General features: G+C 42.7%; 1 protein-coding gene across 2 annotated transcripts in view; it reads right to left on the minus strand.

The window, feature by feature from the left end:
* The window catches only part of WDR44 (WD repeat domain 44), a 126,490-nt gene that overhangs the window by 11,557 nt on the left and 92,478 nt on the right, over positions 1-22,455 (minus strand). For both annotated transcript variants that reach the window (XM_075835966.1, XM_075835964.1), the window contains exons 5-13: positions 16,998-17,128; positions 15,496-15,597; positions 14,304-14,440; positions 9,900-9,983; positions 5,914-6,020; positions 5,331-5,482; positions 5,098-5,236; positions 3,081-3,142; positions 884-1,000 (exon numbers count right to left, since the gene is read on the minus strand). In XM_075835966.1, the coding sequence (XP_075692081.1) occupies positions 884-1,000; positions 3,081-3,142; positions 5,098-5,236; positions 5,331-5,482; positions 5,914-6,020; positions 9,900-9,983; positions 14,304-14,440; positions 15,496-15,597; positions 16,998-17,128 (1,031 nt within the window). The remainder of the gene's footprint in view (positions 1-883; positions 1,001-3,080; positions 3,143-5,097; positions 5,237-5,330; positions 5,483-5,913; positions 6,021-9,899; positions 9,984-14,303; positions 14,441-15,495; positions 15,598-16,997; positions 17,129-22,455) is intronic.

A 22,455-nucleotide genomic window follows, 5' to 3' on the forward strand; every position in this document is an offset into this window, starting at 1 on the left:
TTTTTATAGTTCGTAATTTATCATATATTTGATACACCTGCCTTATTCAGGAGGGGCCCAAGATAGGTGTCGACAGACGCACACAGATTTTGTTATGGCTGCAGCCTGGCGTCCAGAAGGTCCACCGTGTATGCCCCAGACATTTGGCGCATGCGCGGAACGGAGCGTCTGGACACCAGCTGAGGCCAACACGAATATATATATATTAAAAAAAAATAAAAAGCAGCATCAATAAATCGATAAATAAGCCAGAAACAATTAAGTCCCCGCATAGGCGCAGATCTAACCAAAAAGGCCGGTAAGGTATTCAGGTGACGCCCAGGATAGGCTGGGCTCAACAAACGCACACAGACGTGGTCAGGCTGGTATCTGGAAGGTCCACACCGCGCATGCCCAAGGAAATTGGCGCATGAGCGGAACGGAGCGCCTGGACACCAGCCGCGGCAACTATGGAAGGTCAAAAAGCTGCATCATTAAGAATGGCAACTTGCCATGCATGATAAATGAGGCAGAAACAAAAAAGCTTCAACGCAGGCGCAGATTGAACCAGAGGCCGGTCAAGCACTAATGTATATGACACACACGCACACAAAACGCGCACGGACACACACACACGCGCACACGGACACACACAGGCAGGCACACACACACACGTATTATTATCTCCAAGAATTATTCTTATAGCCACATGACTAGCAGAGATGGAGAATGGTATGGCTTTAGCAGAGTCCCTTATACATCTCAGAGACCATTGGAGTAAAGGGCCAGTCTGTTGGGGGGGGGGGGGGGGTCCCTGACCATCAGCTCTATGACAGTAGACAGCAGCTGGATAAACAATGAGCTATTCTAAGGATAATTTCCACTACTAGCCCAATATACTTACTTTAGACCAGGACAAATCAAGAAGATCTGCGGTGTGTCCTTTATATTTACAAAATGGCACCTGACGAAAAGGTGCATTTTTATCATCTGGATCCATATCATCTGCCCCACTGTAAGCCTACAAAATAAATGCGCACAACAACTGGTTAGCAAAGTAGTACAAAGTATATATAGTAACATAAAAACATCTAACCTCCTATATTAACCATCAATAGGTATACAATGCCTACAAAATGTTTCTTGCAGCCAAAACCTTTATATCCTCCATGTACATAGAGCAGGACGCTTTCTCTCCACCAGGCTACAAAACGCCGACACACAGCAGCGGAGGCCATGCTGTGAACAACTCTTATAGTGTATGCCATTCGGAGTGGTGAGATTATCTATAGATTGTGTGTATACTTACCTGGAGGGATGGATTGACTGTTGCTTCATTGTTGTGACGGGGGACACTCACCCTACGGACTAAGTTTCGCTTGATGATACAGTTCACACTGTTGCATGTTATACAATGTTTATACCGCTTAGGTGTTAAAGCTCCAAAACCATGCAAAAAGTTTTTGCCATATTTATTTTGATAGAGGAACGCCATTTTGGCCTTGCAAAATTTTCTTCAGATATTACATTCCTGTGCTCTGTCCATACTATAAATGTCTTCAACAATTTTTGGTAAAACTACTCTAAATAAATCATAATCCACTCCTTGAACATGTACCCGAACAGAGTTGCACGTTTTACAATATTGTTTTCTTACAAGAAAACGTAGCTACAATGGCTGGGAAGCACTGGTTTCAGTGTAATGTGGTGGTCACCTTGCTAGGGGGAGCTGTAGATCCTTCTGCCTACAAAATGATGTAGGTATAATAGTACTGCATCCCTGTGCGGTCAACTTTCTTCATTACATCCTTTTAGGGTAAACAGGGAAAACAGCTCCAGATTTTCAGCCGGTTTTTTATTCAAACTCGTGTTTTTCGCGGCCGTTTTTGAAGCGTTTTTTTCTATAGCGTCAATGAAAAACGGCTCCAACAACGGCTCAAGAAGTGACATGCACTTCTTTTTCGCAAGGCGTTCTTTAACGCGGCAGTTTTTCAAAACGGCCATGTAATAAAACACCCCGCCGGAACAGAATGCTGTTTTTGCCCTTTGGGCAGATTTTGGTGACGTTCTGCCTCCGATTTTTCGGCCCTTTACGGCCCGAAAATAAGCCATGTGAACATACCCTTCGGCCCTGTTCACAAAGAGTTTTTTTTTAAATCTGGAATTTTGATCTGCCTGCACGCCGTTTGCCGTGTTTTTCGCCCGTGGCCATTGAGCGCCGCGGGCAAAAACGCCACGAAAAACGCTTTCTCTGCCTCCCATTGATACCAATGGGAGGTCAGAGACGTAAACACCCGAGGAAAGGGCATGTCGCTTCTTTTTCCCGAGACATGTTTTTTTTCCGCTTGCGGGAAAAAAACGCCTCCGCCTCCCATTGAAATCAATGGGAGCCATTTTTGGCCACTTTTTGGCACTTCTTCCAATGCGGTTGCCTTGTCAAAAAACTGTGTGAACAGGGCCTTATTCTCTTCTCCAGGACGTCTTCCCTGCGACACTCATCCTGTTGAACTCCCTGCCTCTGACTGCTTTTCACTATTCTTCACCCCTGTTTCTTCACTCTGCACCCTACATCTGTGTTTGCTTAGTTACAGTCTGCTGGTTCAGGCATCTTTACTTATATCTGTCCACACAGATAACTGGTCGACCAGACAAAAGTAGCAGATTACACCATTGTGGGACTCCCCTCATCCCCTTGAGGTTCTAAGCTTTTTTTTTTTTTCTGCCTTCATTATCTCGCTTGTCAAATTCTTCCGATGATTGGTAATCTGATGCATAATGTGTTGACGCTATATATATATATATATATTTTAATATTATGATCTTTAGGAACCTCTTGAGAAGTTCGTTATTAAAAGATGGCTGCTGGACTTAGAAATGAAAAGATAACGGTGTATTTATAGGTTTTATGGTGTTTTTTTTTGCTGCGATTATAGCAAGAACAAGTCGCAACAAAAACCCCAAAACCTGTGCATACAAATACACCCTACATGGGTGTGGATTTTACAAGAAATAAGAATAAGAATAGAGGGCTACAAATTAACATGTATCAGTCAATGGGGGTGCCGTAATGTGAATTTCAGATCCGCAGATACTGTACATACCGCATCAGTGTCAGATTTGGAAGAATTAAGACTTTCCTGAGATGGCGATGGAGAAACTCGTCCTGAAAAAGTAAAAAGTGTAACAAAGTGATACAAATGAAAAGGGATCAAACTAATATATCCTGTGTGTTGTTCTCTCTGAGAGAGGAGAGCTGATGTAAGTGACTAAAACTTGTTCAGGCAGAGGACATCACACTTATGTAGAAAGTCTGGGCACACATACCACCTGGCCACACATACTACCTGGGCACACATACTACCTGGCCACACATACTACCTGGCCACACATACTACCTGGCCACACATACTACCTGGGCACACATACTACCTGGGCACACATACTATAGTTTCTCTGCCTGGATGAACATCCATGCAGCTCATGTAAACAATCCTAAGTTCCATTATATAACAGCAGAGTTCTGCACATACTCTGGTAGCTTTTCCTCAACAACTTAACATGCGGGATCCCAATATTACACTCATTCTTAATATACGTTTATTAGAGACATTTAGATCTGCTCCTTCCATGCCGTACTTTGTGATTTTATTATGATATTGTTAATACTATTCCTAACCCGGAGTTCCAAAGTCTGGTACTCAATCCTCTCATAAGAATATTTTGTAATTGAACATTGATTGTAACTAAAGACAACAGTATTCTTTACAGGGGTTCTTCAGTCCATATTATACACAAGGTGTATACCAACAGACAGCTCTGATGCACCACGGACACCACCTACGGCAGATGGAAACCCTTTGACTTTAATGGGTTCCATCAGCTTTCTGTTGGGGTGTCCATGGTTTTACCGGGAAAAGTAGAGCAGCATGCAAAGTTATTGTCTCCGGTTATCTCGGCTGGATGTGCGATGGAGGCCCCTAATGGAGCCTCCAAGGCAGGCCTTAGAGAGTGAGGCATAAAGAATATTCTGCATGCGCTTTCTATAGCCAAAAAGCAGTAAAGGATTTTTTTAAGGAAAAATTAAAAGGAAATCCATTCAAAACTGCACTGTGTGAGGAGACCTTAAAGTGAATGTCCATCTTTTAACACCATGTCGCTTTTAGGTTCAACATTCTTTGATGGGTAATTTTATAATATATCTTTATAGCGGTCGGAGTTCCGTCTTTTTAAAAACTAGCTCTAAATCACCTGCTTAGACATAAAGGATAAAATTCTGGCAGCCATCACTAGAGCTTAGGAACTTACTGCATACGGTTATGTTGTGTTCAATGTATGAACAGTATGAAGTAAGCTCCCCCTAGTGGCAGGTGCAGGCAGGCAGAATTTCATCCTCATTTATTTCTGTGTCGAAGTAGGCGATTTAGAGTTTTATACTGGAAAAATGGAGGCCTAAGCATTACAATGATATATTAAGAAATTAAAGCGGTATGCCCATCTACAGGATATGCCATATATGTCCAATAGATGCCGTTACCACCTCTGGGACCCGCACCTTTCCCTAAACGGGGCCTCTTGACTCCCTTTCTACCTGCTGTCGCTGGGCTCCAGTCACTAAGTTAAGAGGTGGCCAAGTTTTCCTGTTCAGCACGTTTTGCTACATTGTTCCTGGAACTCATATAGAAGTGAATGGGAGTTCCGGAAACAACGTAACATAGCGATCCATGCGGTTTCTATAGCTGTGGAAACAGTGGGCCTCACTGTGCTATGCGGTTTCCGTAACTTCTGTTCACCTGAAACAGTGTAGTAAAGTACACTAGTCTGTTTCCAGAAAACCCGGCCACCTTGTAACTCATTGGCCAGAGCCCAGCGACAGCAGGTGGGACGGAGGGTCCGGGGGCCCCGTTCTGAGATAGGAATACCTCTATAATCAGCAAATAACGCTGTCCCTTTTAAGATTTAAAAAAAAAATAAAAAATGTGTTCAAGGGCTGACATTCACTAACAGAGTCTCCTGCTGAGCTGAAAATTAGGTGAACACACAAAATTAAAGGCAAACAATAGCTATATCTATCTGATTCTTTTTTTAATTTAATGTTTTAAGATCTCCTAATTAATTTACCCTCTGTATTGTACTTGATCCTCATGTTATTGAAATAATCAAAAGCGTTTTTGAGAACCCATATCCGCACAATATTATCTTGTCCGGCAGAGGCAAGTAGCCTTCCACAGTGTGAAAACTTCATGGTCCATACAGCGCCCTAAAATAAAAAGAAAAAAAATAATATTTAGAGCAAACACACTTTATCAGTGAGATGGTTTCATTAGTTTTCATTCAGGAAGCCTGAGAATTACCATATGTTCTCCACTCAAATCTTGCACAACTTTGATATGCTCAAAGTCAAAAGGACCCTTGAAGCCATGAGCGGCTTTAAACTTCACAGGCCGGGTGTACGGCATCCCCTCATCGTCACTGGATGATGGGTCATCTGGATCAGTATGAAAAACTGAGGGCACAAGCAGAATATTCATGTTTTAGCCTTCGGACCACCAAAAAAGAAGTTTCCAATTGTAACGATTCATCAGGGAGTTCTTTATACTCTCAAATGAATAATCTGTCCATGACGTTTGCAGAGAGCCGCTGCATAGAAACTCCAGCCATGGCTTGCGGGTAACACATGCAGATACCCAAGTTACTGTACAGATCTGAATACGGTGTCCCTTTTTTCCCATCCAGTAGGACACTAACTTTCCTGTCCCAGTTTTTGCCGGACACTTTACCAATACAAAAAAATGGCACAACTGATACAATTGGCACATCATTTACCCTCCAAATTTTATATAAAAGGCCTTCCCTCTAGAATGTGAACAAGCCATAAATAGTAGCACAACACAGCGGAACAGACTCACAAATGTCCAAAAATGAGACTGTGCTTACCTTCATCTCTGACGCTCTTCACCTTATTCACCGCTCGTTCACCATACTCTTCTGCCAGATGTTTTGCTCTTTTAACTTTTTTTCCTAAGAATTTTTTCAACTGTGTGCTTTAAAAAAAAATAAAAAAAATAAATAAAGCAATTAAACACTGGTTGTTATTATTCTTCATTCAACATCCAAAGAATTAACAGAAATACAGAAACTTACAATTATAAACCAACCATTAGGGGGAGTTCACACAGACTTTTACAGCGCTGTTTTTGACATGGAAACAGCGGAAAAAACTGCCGAAATCGCCTCCCATTGATTTAAAAAAAAAAAAAAAGTGTCATGACCTTTCTTCAGGCGTTTCCGTCTCTGACCTCCCATTGACTTCAATAAGAGACAGAGAAAGCGTTTTTCGCGGCGGCAAGTCTTCTGTCGTATGTCAAAATTTGCCATAAAATTCCTGAAGGAATTTTGAGGCAGATTTTTCCACCTGCAAAAAACTCAGTGTGAACTTGGCCTTACAGAAGAAAAGAAAAAGGGACAGAGGACCCTACCTATATATATATATATATATATATATATATATATATATATATATATATATATATATATATATATATGTATGTATATATATCTCATTATATGCCACCTGTGTTAATCTTAAAGTAGCGGTGGCTATGTTAGGTGCAAGGTGACTTCAGGGCATTGATGTTTCTCCTCAGTCAAGGCTGGCGCCGTCTAACACGAATAAAACAGCAATACGCAAGTATTAAAAGTTGCAGTTGAGTGAAAGTTTTGCATGGAAACCCAGGACTGATCGACAGTTACACTCCATAATGTTACATCGGGCACCATTTTTCATATGAAAAAAAGTCCCACGTATTGAATAGTGCAAAGAGTTATATAAAGCATAGTTTCTCAAACAGTGACACTCTGATCTGTGACGCATATTCTCTAGGATACAAGAAGCGCGTCTGTTGTCGTTGGGACTTCTTCCTCTTTCTTCCACTGTAGCAGGCAGGTTGTGTTAGGGGGTACTCTTGCAGGCTGCACCTCATCAGAGCTCTATTGCGCGTTAGCTCTGTTATGAAAGCAAAACCAGTGATCCGTTTCAATCCATTTCTTTGGAAAAAAACGTTTCTTGTGGATCCGTGTGTCATCAGGATTCACGGATCTGCTTAAAAAAAACAACTAATTTTCCCAGTCTGTGAAGCCACAAATAAGGACCGTAAAATGACTTGTCCTGAGTTTTTGCGGCCCCAGCACGGATCTGTGAAAACCGCAGTCGTGTGCATGGGGTCATAGTAATCGATGGGTCCACAATTTATCTGCAAAAATGGCGATATATTGCAGACACAAAAGCACGGTCATGTGCATGAGGCCATATTCCCATTTTAGACATTTATGCCATTTCCAAAGAATATGTAATACTTGTCTGATAGATGTGGGTCCCACCTCGTAACCATATTTATCTCAAAATTTGGATAACTCCAATTCACTTCTATTCCTGCCATAAACTTTTCACAATTCCTGGCTACCTCTCCAGTCATTCTCCGCCTGGATGCAGCCGTCTCGCCAGGCAATACGAGTCCTGTACTCGAGAAAGGAACAGGTCCCCGAGGTGGATATGGCAGATATGTCTAAGATGTGAATACCCCTTTAAGACAAGTTAAAGAGGCTCTGTCACCACATTATAAGTGCCCTATCTCCTACATAAGGAGATCGGCGCTATAATGTAGGTGACAGCAGTGCTTTTTATTTTAAAAAACGATCTATTTTTACCACTTTATTAGCGATTTTAGATTTATGCTAATGAGTTGCTTAATGCCCAAGTGGGCGTGTTTTTACTTTAGACCAAGTGGGTGTTGTACAGGGGAGTGTATGACGCCAACCAATCAGCATCATGCACTCCGCTCTATTCATTTACACAGTGCATAGGGATTCTTTTAGATCCTTATGTGCTGTCTTCTACTAACAGCGATACTGAAGTGTTTAGACAGTGAATAGACATTCCACGGGATGTCTATTCACAATCTCTGCACTTCGAAACAGTAACGAAGTGCAGGGATTGTGAATAGACATCCCGTGGAATGTCTATTCACTGTCTAAACACTTCAGTATTGTTAATATGTTAGTATAAGACAGCACATAAGAATCTAGGAGGATCCCTATGCGCTGTGTAAATGAATGGAGAGGAGTGCATGACGCTGATTGGTCACTGATTGGTCAGCGTCATGCACTCCTCTGTACAACGCCCACTTGGTCTAAAGTAAAAACACGCCCACTTGGGCATTAAGCAACTCATTAGCATAAATCTAAAAATCGCTAATAAAGTGGTGAAAACAGAAAGTTTTTTTTAAATAAAAAGCACTGCTGTCACCTACATTATAGCGCCCATCTCCTTATGTTCGAGATAGGGCACTTATAAATGTGGTGACAGAGCAGGAGACTTCTCACTACCACCCCAAACTTCATAGATGAATCAAAGCAATTGCATCAGTTACTTATAAAAACAGCACAACACTAACAGCAGTGCAGTGTAATACAATAGAATTTGAAAGATTTTGACCTAAATCATAACTTATTGTAGCCTTCATTGAAATGTCTTTAACTGAGGGGCACACTGCAGAAATACTGAGAAACATCGATTAAGGCCTCATGCACACGACCGTAAAAACGCCCGTTATTACGGGTCGTAATCACGACCCGTAATAACGGGCTCATAGACTTCTATTGGCGACGGGTGCCTTCCCGTTTTCTCACGGGAAGGTGCCCGTGCCGTTGAAAAAGATAGAACATGTCCTATTTCAGGCCGTAATAACGGCACGGACAGTCCATAGAAGTCTATGGAGCTCCCGTAATGACGGGTGGCTACATGTGTGCACCCGTCATTACGGAAGCGTTGCTAAGCGACGTCAGTAAATAGTCACTGTCCAGGGAGCTGAAAGAGTTAACTGATCGGCAGTAACTCTTTCAGCACCCTGGACAGTGACTACCGATCAGTATAAACCTGTAAAAAATAAAAATAAAAGACTTTCATACTTACCGACAACTTCCTGCTTCCTCCAGTCCGGTCTCCCGCCCGTTGCCTTGGTGACGCGTCCCTCTCGACATCCGGCCCGACGTCCTGGATGACGTTTCAGGCCATGTGACCGCTGCAGCCAATCACAGGTCAATCACAGGCTGCAGCGGTCACATGGACTGCCGCGTCATCCAGGGATGTCGGGCTGGATGTGAAGAGAGGGACGCGTCACCAAGACAACGGCCGGTAAGTATGAATTTCTTTAACTTTTATTACAGAAAAGGCTGTCCCTTCTCTCTATCCTGCACTGATAGAGAGAAGGGGCTGCCGATTAGTGCAGTGCTATTTTGCCGCCAAAAACGTGCTCGTAAATACGGGTGGAATACGGGTGACACCGGACCCATATTTACGGGCACGGGTCCGTAAATACTGGTGCAAAACGGGTCGAATAAGTGTGACACCGGACCTGTATTTACGCCAGTATTTACGGGTGGGAAAAAATACGGTCGTGTGCATGAGGCCTTAGGCCGTGTGTACAGTCCCGGATTACATCACGGACGGGCTGCGGACTGTCACCTGCATTTGTGGGCCATGGTTACATTAAAAAGTATAGGAGCAAGGTCCATAAAACACAAAAAAAATAAAAAATAAAAATCAGACATGTCCTATTTTTTGCGGGTCATTTCTACGCCCCGAACACTTACCCGTAAATATACGGTAAGGTGTCTGTGGCCCATAGAAATGAGTGGATCAGTATTTTTACCCGAAATTTCGAATCTGTAATTGCGGATAAAAATTACCGTCGTGTGAACGAGGCCTTACAAAGTGACTGGAGCTGTAGACGCCTCATGCACTGGCCAGCTCTTTGAAGAAACGACCGCGTAGCATTTAAATTATTAGCTTTTTGCAGATTCTGGAGTAAATATAAAATAATGTTATGCAGCATAACTATACAGCAACATAAAAACAGAATTACGTTTTCTGCTTTAGTTTCCCTCCATCTGTATCGGTCTGATGGGCTTGAAGCTTTTCTTCATCGTCAGACTGTGCAGCATCATTACTAAGAGAGAGAAGAAACAACATACCCTAAATTCCTTCATGAATATATGAGAGGTAATGTAAGGGTTAACATCATAATATTCCAGATTCAGCCTTCCTCCTATGTAAAGAATAACACTTTGAATAACTTTAGCTTAATTGTTGTATAATGAGAATGCATTTGATCTACAGTGTTATAATAAAATTGGTTAGAACGAGTTTTACAAAGCTTTGGTTCCCCCATATTTGTATTTCATGAAACAATATACTTATATCAGAATCTATCCTTTTACTAGAGAATGCATCCTGATAATAAAGTTTAGACTATTATTGTAAAGTCAAATGGTTTTTCCTAAAGCGATGGAGAGAAACTGGTTTCCCCGCAGCATCTTACAACAACTTTATGATCACTCACATAAGAGGGGAAAGGGGCGAGCGCCCAATGGTCAGCACCACTTAAAGGCCAGCCTTGAGCGGAGTCCCTCATTTTTCACCTCCATCAATTAACGGAGCGAAGAGCAATCTCAAAGAGCGTCTCTGGAGAACCTGGATTATCTGAAATCAATGGAATATCCATATACCGTGCAGCGTGGAATGTGCTTCTGTGGTTTGGCGGCGCTGCAGGGAATAGGTCACTGGAGATCCAAGCAGCAGGACAACTAATCTCAGGGGTCCGTATAACAAACACGGATTTCCAGAGTGGTATTCTTTAGGCACTATAATATTTTTACCACAGTATATTTTTACTAGTATTATACTGGTGGAATTATTTAGGCCATGCATGGCACTTAAAAAAAGAAAAAAAAAAAAAAAGAAAAAAAGAAGAAGAGGGCTCCCGCAGTTTGTCCCAGGGGCCTCCACGGACAGACCTTGATCCAGCTTTGCTCCCGCACATAACAGAGGTGATTCTGACAGTAGAATTATATTTAGGAATTGAGGTTTATGCATTTCTGTAAGATAAAGGGCAAAATTCTCCTGCGGTTTACAAATGGTGAACGAGCGCTTTAGGAATAAGAAAAATAATTAATAGTTCCTGTATTTTTCTGAATAAATTTGTCCCAGCAATACATTTAGGAAGGAAGCGAATGATCTGGTAATTCAATTCCGAACTTAAAAATAGTGGAAGTTCATAATGACATTAGAGGTTAATCTCATATTACACGTAAACCTCATACTAAAATATAGCTGATTTGGAAATCAATATATATTTTTATAGAGCAGATCCTGCTGAGTAAAGCTAGGATAGGCTTACAGAGGTAAAACTACTGACGGTATTTGATAATGATGGGTTATGGGGAAATGTAATATGGCTGCGTAAATACCAATTTGTGCAAAAAAATAGCTTTTTCCCGATGATCAGTTTTGCTGTATTTGCAGATCTGCACAGAAAAGACTTTGCCAATACAGCGATGCCATCTCATAAACGTGACAACAAAAGCTGCTCACATATTTCTGCACCAAGACCAAATAGAGATTTGTAAAGAGGATGTGCAAAAATATATTTAGCAAACCTTTATTCCAGCGCTGACATGCAGCGTGTAAATTTCTATATCACGAGCTATGTAAGCAATCTCCTATTGCTTATATAGCGCCAGCGTATTCTGCAGCGCTGTACAGATGGTCACCACCCACATCAGTCCCTGTCCCTGTCCCCAATGAAGTTCACTAAGGCCAATCACATAACCTATCAGTATGTGTGTGAGTTACCTCTCAAACATGAGGGGGGGGTGGACATACAAACTTGGTCGGATAGAAATATTTGGGACAGTGCTGGCCCACTACAAAAGTCTTCTTATCCCTCCCTTCATAGGTCAGTGCAGCTTTATGTAAAGTGGTATGGATTTTCTAAACTATCTATTAAAAAGGAATCTGGAACCGCAAGCTTTTTGTAATGAAAGAACAGCATTATACTGTATACAGAGCAGCATTAAAGCGTCCTGTGGTTTGTTCAATGCCTATACTCAGTATAATTGTACAGAGAATGTAATCTGAAGAGAGGTCATTGAAATGGAGAGCATGCTTATCATGACAAGGTAATGTGTTTCTAGAGATAAGTCCTGTCGTACTACATCATACGCTAGAAAATAGGTAAGGTTGCGCTCGGAGGTATGGGTTTGTAATTGTATCTCACAGAGGGAAAATAATACAGAAAGAGTATATCCTCCTACAATAGAATAGAGAACTGGATGCAATTCGCATTCCAATATAAAATAAGGCTATAAATGCTACTTTGAATTTGGTCGCAGATAAACACTGCGGGCGGTTTATTTCGACGGGCTTTTCATACTCCGACCGTAAACTGAAGTTCATTGGAGTAAAATGCGCCAAATCTATTAAAGGGCACACACCGCTTAACGCACGCACCGTATGCTAATGAAGTCTGTAGAGTTAGGCAGCTGTTCAATCTTCAGAGCAGAGCCCTGGCTCATTAGTGGCCACACCTCCTAAACCCCTCCCCTCTTGATTGACATCTCCTGCATCAACCGAAACCTGTACCAGACGCCAATCAAGAGCGGAGGGGATGGTATTGCCTCCGATAAGACATGGCGTAAGACTGAAGAATGAACGGCTGCCGGATTATTTAGGCTTATTGGAATATGGCGCGTGAATGAAAAAAATATATAATAATTTTCTCAGGTATACTTACATTATCAGAGCAAACATGGGAATGTTTGAACTGCTTTCCCTAATACTAGTATAGCGTAACGCATTACGGTAGTCAAATCTGCTGACAGACTCTCTTAAACTCCACATTTCAGTGTAAATGTTGTAGCGCCAAAATTTGAGACTTTATTACGCCACAAAACTAGAGCAAATGTGGCTCTTTGTAAATGCTCAGAAACCCCTTAAATTACCAAACATGCTCTCTAGTGTAATACAGTGAATACTGGACAAGAGGAGGGGGATGCTGCTGCATGCTGTGAGAGGGGAGTGGGAGCAGCAGATGGGAGACATCAGATAGGCTCAGACCACAAAGAATCATCCCAGAAAGAGACCACCCACTTAACAAGCATGGAGGGGTAAAAAATGAACATTAAAAAAAAGCTACAGCGGGAGGAGAAAGAACCCTCACAAAATATGCAGATACACAACATTTCTAGCTACTCTACTTCTAACAGACATCTTTTGGTAAAAAAATAAATAAATTGTGTTTAAATGATAAAACTCTGGGTGCTTGCATCCACCACTAAGTAAAGTTTAGTGAAGAAGGATTTGTGATTGAGTTTAACGGGAGCGGTATAAATCCGTATGCAGCAACCTGCCGCTATAGCGGACAGACAGAATTTCGTCATTAAACTACTACTCAGAAATTAAGCAACACAAAATTTTGGATCCATTTAGATTAAGAAGAAAAAAAAATGAACAAAAACACAACAACATAAAAACAGGCACTTACAAACTGGTTAGGGCTAATGTAAACTTCAGTGAAATTTTTCAGTGTGCTATCTGTTATATTAACGGATAGCACACTGACCCATTCATTTTTATGGGGCCACGCACACATCCTTTTTTTTTTTGCGAATCTGTGTCTCCGTTCCGCAAATTTTAGAACAGGTCTTAATCCTGTCCGTCAGTCTCACCCATTTTATTCAATGGTCCATTAAAAAATAAATAAATAAAAACAGACCTCACACGGAAACAGTCCGTGTGCAGTCCGTGTTTTGTGGCCTTATGAAAAGGTCACGGATGTGTGCATGAGCCCTTAAATGTACACTTATAAATTTAACAATCCTTCAAGCAATGTATATATATTTTTTCCTAAATAAACCCAGATAGTGAAACAATCTTTGTTTCCCCATCTGTTTTTATTGTAGATTTTTTAAATTCTAGTTTGTGTACATGATTCTGGGGCAGCCATGTTGCCGGAGATGGTGTTAACAGCATTTAGAGATATGTTTTACAGCAGCCACATGAACCATAGGAACCGGTGAACAGGAGGGGACCCATTGACTTTTTAGGCATGATCTGTGACCTGTGCAGAGGTCATTGTGCAGGGAGGGGGAGGAGGGGAGCTGTATCCATCACCAATTGTAAGTGGTGGATCCCGTATTATCTATATATAGGCGATACTGGTCATTGTAATCCGGACTGTGATAATAATGAGAAGACTGCTGAGAATTGATCTCTACAGAACAGGAAGGATCAGTCTATTGGGAAGCTCAGTGGCCAGATTGAAAACTGCAAGATTTTAAGATTATTTTTTAATCTAGATAATGACAGATAAAATAAAATCACCAAAACGTAATAATAAATATGTTTGTTTAAAATAAAAACTTGATTTAAACAATAGGTCAATTTCTTATGACACATTCCCTTTAAACCTGTATCTGGTGACCCTTACCTGACATATTCCTTTGTCCTTCTCATGATATGTAGTGTCAGTGGATTAATACCAGTTGGCAGCTTCTCCTCTGCCAAACTCAGGGGGATTTCCTCTCCAGTGTCTAGATTTTTTATCATAACACTGGCCAAAATCTCCTGTAATGACAAGCAGCTGTGAATAATTCATATTGGGAATCCGTTAAGAATAAATTAATTATAGAAGGAAATAATAAAAACTTGAATGTGCCTGGCAAAGAAGATTCAAATCATTTAGGTAGACTAAAGTTTTTCGGCAAACACTCGCTCCTTTACTTGTACAGTAACTACAAGCCCTAGCCTAGCTTTCTCTTATTATAGGGGTATTCCCAATTTTAATAACCCAGGCTTAGATTGTGGGTACCCCTGAGACAAATGAAGACCCTTGATCCACTGCATCTGCAGAAGAACCAGGATGAGAATCAGAGTGTTCAATAAAATGAATGGGCCCCTATACGATCCACTGATTATAGCGAGTCCTTTGCATTTGGATTACATTTTTGTTCGTACTTGCACCCGCATTCGTAGTGGCCGTGCGAGGTATTTTAGCACTGTTCCATTCACCTCAAACAGGACAACACAGCAATTACCTGCACAGCCGTTCTGAAAATAACGGCGTGTTCAAGTATAAACAGAAATGAACATAAGGGCGCCACAGGCTCTTCAAAAAGTCAATCAGTGGGGGTGCCGAGAGTCAGACCCCCACCGATCTCATATTGACGGCCTATCCTGAGAATAGGCAATCAATTTTAAAATTCTGTATAACCCATTTAAATTGCCTTCCATGCAGGAGATCTGGAGCGCTAACAAAATGGTGTTCAGGGTGGACATTTACTTTTAGGCCCAACCCATGTTAGAAAATAGTGAATGAATGATAACCATACAAGTGAAAAGTCGAGAGTGGGAAGCATAGGACAAAAAAAATCGTAATGGTATATTTGTTTTTGCTGTAAATATTATTTTGCTTTTCCCATTGGAACAAAGTGCGTGCCATATTATAAAAAAAGCAGTCATTGTGTGTGTGTCATGCAAGGACTATCTGACTAATGCAGTAAAATACAAAAGCAGCCAAAAGAACAGGGCAGAATAAAAACTAAAAAAAACTAAATGCAATGTGAACTCTGATTTTTATCGTCGAGTACATCTGATGAAATGAAGAGGAGAATAAACATTACATCATCGGTAAGCTCTCTTCCGGAGTTAGATCGGGGTCTCTGGGGACCAGAGCTCTCTGCTGACGTGCTGGATAGCTGTCCATCTGCTGCCTTTCCATTTTCCTGAAAAAAGTAAAAAAAAACAAAACAATGAGAATGGAATATGTGATTGATGAATGTAGAATACAAGGGCATTTACTTTATTTAGGCTTTTGCAAAACCTTAGACAAAGTACTGTACCACTGTTAGCAGCAGTCTTGTATTAGTCTTTAGGAAATCCTAATTAACGTAACCCACAAATAATATGTATGTAACAAAAACCCAACACATTCAGGTTAAATCTACAGCATGAGGATCAATCAGATTACAAGTCATACAAATAGCAAAACACCCTCTAGGACTAAGGCACTAACAAAGAAACTGTAAGGTACAACCCATGGCTAATGAAAGGATCCCCATACTACAATATAGCAATTGGAGCCTATGCAGACCCTTATCCTTTTCCCATGAGTTTGCAAACTTTCATGGCTGCTCAACAGCAGTCATACTAATGTGGCCAGGTTTATGGTTTGTATACAATGTACATCTCAGACTTAGTCTAGATTCATTCAAGCGCGGGGAAACTCTGACATGAGAAACGTGACGTTTTCACGGATCCCCGTACACTTGAGTCTATGGAGGGATCCGTGAAAACTGAACAAAATACGACATTGTATTTTTCAACGGACCCTTCACACGGTCCGTTGCTACAACGGTCGTGTGAACGGCCCCATTAAAATACATGCGTCCATGTGACGGACGTTGTTTTAACGGCCATCACACGGATGTATAGTACAGTCGTCTGAATTCGGCCTTAAGGTGGAGCCATATTTACTCTAACATTCCAGAACCCATCTGACTGCTTTATGGTTGGATCAGACTTACAAGAGCATCTGTATTTGTGACCGAACTAAAACATTTATGTTACATGATGGAAGACGGATCAGACTGCCGAGTCTGATACAGAACTATTGGATCGTTGCACTTCTGTGACGCCCTAATGCTGATAAAGAGCCCATCCATGGATACAGTAAGCAGGGAATAGTCTGGGTGGGAACGGTAGCACGGAGGAACATTCACTTGCATCAACAAAAAAACAACCTAAAATGTTAGGGCTTGTTCACACCTGCGTCCGTGTTTCCGTCAGAGGAGCAGGACAAAGAAAATACTGGTAGCGCCGGTTCCATTGTATGACGGACACCATCGGCAACTGACTTTAATGGGTTCTGTTGGGCTTCCGTCATGGTGTCAATGGTTTTACCGGAAACAATAGTACAGCATGCGGCGCTATTGTTTCCTGTATTTTGGGCCTGATCTATGACAGAGATCCCTAACGTAGATTCCAACGCAGATGTGAACAGTACCTTAGTAGCCAGTAACAGATTTCTACCCAGCTCCTGGAGTGGTCAAGCCCTGAGGTTCAGAAAATATAGTGAGTGGGTTCTAATCTTTATTCCAGAATACCCCAAACATTGCCTACTAACCTGAGCAGTCACTACTTTGTCTCCACTGGTTGCACTAGCTAGATCCAAGGAAGGCTGGGAATCCCTGTTTGAACCCTCCGCCATGGCGTTCGGAGACAGGAGTCCTCCAGCAAGAAATGAATCCTTTGTAACTAGAAGAAAACATCAGTCAGGAAATCAAAACTGAAAGACCTGATGACTCCGTTCCCCCCTCCTATGTTAAAGGGGAACTGTCAGCTCTCCTGACATGACTGTTTAAGTAAATATTTGTTTTCCCCAGGAAATACCCATTCCTAAGCTTCTTTTGATAGAACCGTGCATTGTGCCTTTCCTCAGTTATTCCTCCAAGAAAATGTATAAATACATTTACAACCGGGTGTTACCATTCCCTTCTCTAAAGGGCATGTCCCCAGTTGTCAAATGATTCATACATTTCCAGGAGGAATAACAGAGAAACTGTACAATTTAGCGTTGTAAGAAAAGCTTCTCCAGCATTATTTTATGGGGAATGCATGTCAGGAGAGTGGACATGTCCTCTTTAAATATGTATGACAAATGAGGGGATGTCAGCCGACTATGAATGCTTCATACCACATACAAATTGTAAATAAAATATAAATACATCCACATTGTATATTTTCTGAAAAAGAAGGTCAGAGATAAAAAAAAAAAAGATAATGCAAAGATATCATGTGTGTCTTCAATACAGTTTTGATTCATATCTTCTTTATATAATGTGAAGATCGGATTTAAAGGGAACCTGTCACCAGCATTTCACCTATTGAACTCTACTTATCCCGCATTGGCCGCTGCTGTCAAAAGTTCATTGCCGTTATCCCCTCTCCTAAGCTCCTCCTTCAACCGTAAAAAATGGTGTGAAAACATTTTGGGCCTTTAATCGTAATAATCCGTCAGTCTCATTCGTTCCTATTCTTATGCCCGCCCACTGCCGAAAACTGGCCTATCCTGAATGCCAAAATCTTCTCTGAAATAGCGCGCATGCGCCCGTCATGCATGGTCCGCTACCCACCCGTTTAGTCCGGGCCTTAAAGGGTTGCCCACTAATGGACAACTGATGACCTATCCACCGGATAGGTCATTAGTGCATGATCTGTGGGGGTCCAACACCCGGACAATGCACCGTCAAGCTGCTCCGGCTGCCTCCGTGCAACATACATGCCGGGAAGCAGTTAGCTCCGGCCACTGAATAGCAGCTGAGCTTCAGTACTGCAGTGAATAGGAGCAGAGCTGCAGTTCGGTCGCTATGCTATGTACGGAGCCAACTGCTTCTGGACCATAACATCTGGTGCCCGGAGGCAGCCGAAATGGCTTAACGGTGAGTGGTCTGGGTTTCGGACCCACGCAGATGATATACTGATGACCTATCCAGTGGATACATAATCAGTTGTTCAGTAGTGGACAACCCCTTTAAATCTAGTTACTGCGCATGCACTGCAATGGGTCCTGTTGTGCGCACGCACCAGAACATTGATGCGCAAGCATGGGATTTCGTGTGTGCTGTGGAGAGGCGAGGAGCTGTCAATCAAAAGTAAGGAGGCGGGGTTAACTCGGAAAAGGTTGAGGAATGAAGATAGGACTCTTTTCAAATGCAGATATGACTCTTATGCTCATTATCATACAGCACAGGAAAACTAAAAAACTGAATACTAAAAAGGTACAGAGCCTATTTAGAAAATAATTAAAAGGTTATGTAAAAATGATTTTTCACCCACTACCACCAGGTATTGCTGGCTTAATATGTGAAATGCTGGTGACAGGTTCCCTTTAAAAGAGTAAACTGCAGGCTTCAGAGCTGAAATCTCCTAGCATTCTCTGCAAGATCAATGTCTGCACAGAGCCTGCTATGGCGATATGCAGACTTTACACTAGGCACTGTACATTATAGGATAGGAGCTCATATAAGCTTTAAGGCTGGAATCACACATGCCGTTTTTGATCCAGTTTCTTTGAGCAGAAGCCAGGAGTGGATCGAAAAAGAAACAAAAGCATAAATACTGGTGTGTTTGGCTACCGGGAAAAGAAAAAATTATATATATATAAAAAAAAAACAACTGCAATTGTGATACCAGCCCTAAAGATGGGTGTGTAGTCAAGCTTGCTGACTGTTTCCAAGGGCACCTAACAGAATAATCAAATGCAGCTTTGGGTGCGAATATAGACAGTAACTCAATGTCAGTACAATAGAAGTAAAATAATGTACACAAAGTTACACAACTTTAAATGTAGATTAAATAAACTATAAAAACTATTCTAATATTTAAATGTATTTTCTGTGCACATTTTTTGTTGCAAACTTATGAAAGATTCTAATATTCCCAAAGTTAAATATAGAAGTTAAATATAGAAGACATAAACTATTAAAAAGTACAATCATGAGACACGCAAAAATCAAGAGAATGGTAAAAGACAAGTTGCTTAGTCTTACGCAAAATAAAGCCATGTCACTTTCCAAATGTACAACCACGTCAATACTTGTATGGACTCAACATATGACCAGGGCAAAAGGATCATTAAAAGGGTTGTGCATTTAGGACAACCCTTTTCCATATGCCCTATTAGGATCGGCAAAAGAAAGAGGTCAGAACCCCCGTATTACCTGTTACAGAAACCAAGCAGTTACCCCCAAAATATCTGATTCCAGAGGGTCCCAGCAACAGGACCCTTTGCCATCAGCCAGTTATCAGGGGCCCACTGAAAAGAGATTCATTTAAAGTTGGCAGAGCACATTGCTTTAAAGCAGGGGTCTCAAGCACGCGGCCTGCGGGCCGCATGCGGCCCCTGGGACGGTCATCTGCGGCCCGCGGGACACAGAGCCGCTAGTATCGGCTCTGCTCCGAGACTCTGGAATTCCCTGACATCGCTGTCCACATATGAACAGCGATGTCTGGGGCTTCCCCAGAGCCGGAGTCCCGAGCAGAGCGCTGGTGTCGGCTCTGCTCCGGGACTCTGTGGAATTCCCTGACATCGCTGCCCATATATGGACAGTGTGTCAGGGTCTTCCCCAGAGCGGAGTCCCGGGCAGAGCGCTATTATCCGCAGGAGTCCCAGTGATGTCAGGAGCGCAGCTGGAGTCCCAGGAAGAGCCATTATCTAGGGGTGTGTTGCATTATCTACAGAGGGCACTGTGGCCTTATCTACAGAGGGCACTGTGGCCTTATCTACAGAGGGCACTGTGGCCTTATCTACAGAGGGCACTGTGGCCTTATCTACAGAGGGCACTGTGGCCTTATCTACAGAGGGCACTGTGGCCTTATCTACAGAGGGCACTGTGGCCTTATCTACAGAGGGCACTGTGGCCTTATCTACAGAGGGCACTGTGGCCTTATCTACAGAGGGCACTGTGGCCTTATCTACAGAGGGCACTGTGGCCTTATCTACAGAGGGCACTGTGGCCTTATCTAGGGGTGTGTTGCATTATCCACAGAGGGCACTGCGGCAGCATCCACAGAGGGCACTGCGGCAGCATCCACAGAGGGCACTGCGGCAGCATCCACAGAGGGCACTGCGGCAGCATCCACAGAGGGCACTGCGGCAGCATCCACAGAGGGCACTGCGGCAGCATCCACAGAGGGCACTGCGGCAGCATCCACAGAGGGCACTGCGGCAGCATCCACAGAGGGCACTGCGGCAGCATCCACAGAGGGCACTGCGGCAGCATCCACAGAGGGCACTGCGGCAGCATCCACAGAGGGCACTGCGGCAGCATCCACAGAGGGCACTGCGGCAGCATCCACAGAGGGCACTGCGGCAGCATCCACAGAGGGCACTGCGGCAGCATCCACAGAGGGCACTGCGGCAGCATCCACAGAGGGCACTGCGGCAGCATCCACAGAGGGCACTGCGGCAGCATCCACAGAGGGCACTGCGGCCTTATCTACAGAGGGCACTGCGGCCTTATCTACAGAGGGCACTGTGGCCTTATCTACAGAGGGCACTGCGGCCGCATCCACAGAGGGCACTGCGGCAGCATCCACAGAGGGCACTGCGGCAGCATCCACAGAGGGCACTGCGGCAGCATCCACAGAGGGCACTGCGGCAGCATCCACAGAGGGCACTGCGGCAGCATCCACAGAGGGCACTGCGGCAGCATCCACAGAGGGCACTGCGGCAGCATCCACAGAGGGCACTGCGGCAGCATCCACAGAGGGCACTGCGGCCTTATCTACAGAGGGCACTGCGGCCTTATCTACAGAGGGCACTGCGGCCTTATCTACAGAGGGCACTGCGGCCTTATCTACAGAGGGCACTGCGGCCTTATCTACAGAGGGCACTGCGGCCTTATCTACAGAGGGCACTGCGGCCTTATCTACAGAGGGCACTGCGGCCTTATCTACAGAGGGCACTGCGGCCTTATCTACAGAGGGCACTGTGGCCTTATCTACAGAGGGCACTGCGGCACTATCTAAAAAGGGGCTGCCCAATCTTGACATGTGTGCTAACTGAGCCGCCGGACTGCATTTAGCGACACTTAAACTGGAAAGCTGGATTGTTGAAATAAGCACGTGGAGAAAGATCTCAAATTTTAAACCTAGCGGTATTATTATAGTAATATAGTGTTCTAGTAGTTCAAATAACTAATTGATTAACAATAATTTTGTATTGTATCAAATTTGAAAGTAATGCGGCCCGTCAACTTCCCATTTTTTCTATATGCGGCCCACTTACCCGGCCGAGTTTGAGACCCCTGCTTTAAAGGGTACTTTCGCACAGAGTTCTCTGGCCAAGCAAAAAAAAAATCTGACGCAAAATTCCTTCAGAATTTTTGAGGCAGGTTTTGAAATGCAATCGTTTTCGGACACTTCTTTTTAGGCGTTTTTTTTTTTTTTTTTTTACGCAAACACTGCAGGCTTTTTTTGGTCAAAAACTGCATTAAAAAATTCTTCAAAAGAACGGCACATTTTTTTCCTGCCTCCCATTGATTTCATTGGAGGTTTAGAGGTAGAAAGCACTCCAAGATAAGGTCTAACTTTTTTTTTTCCCGCGAGCCCATTGAAATCTATGGAGGGAGATCTGGGGCATTTTTAAATTGCCCTGTAGGCTGGGCCTTAGAGGTTTCGAGGGTAGTTTGCCTGGCCCAATTCTATGACCTAATTTGGTTCTCCACAAGGTTGAAGTGGAGAATTCTAATAAACATTTTGTAGAGTTCAGTAAAAGTTAACTGTGCAAAATAAAGTGGTCATTAAAACTTCTACAGCCGCAAGATATAAAATGTTTTAAAAGGATCATTAAACTTAAAATGCAAGTGAATAGAAATAAATGATCACCTACCAAAAATCATAATCACAGAAGATAAAATAAATTGAAAGCGTCATTGGCACTTTTAATAACTAAGAATCTCTCTCTATTCTACTCCATTCAATGCGATGACAGATCAGAGAGCAATAATTTACACTAAGTCCATGTTCACACATCCAGGATACGGTCAAGATTTAGGCGCAGATTCTAAACCTGAATCTTG

Source organism: Rhinoderma darwinii, chromosome 8, assembly GCF_050947455.1.
Source record: "Rhinoderma darwinii isolate aRhiDar2 chromosome 8, aRhiDar2.hap1, whole genome shotgun sequence".
Taxonomy (NCBI): domain Eukaryota; kingdom Metazoa; phylum Chordata; class Amphibia; order Anura; family Rhinodermatidae; genus Rhinoderma; species Rhinoderma darwinii.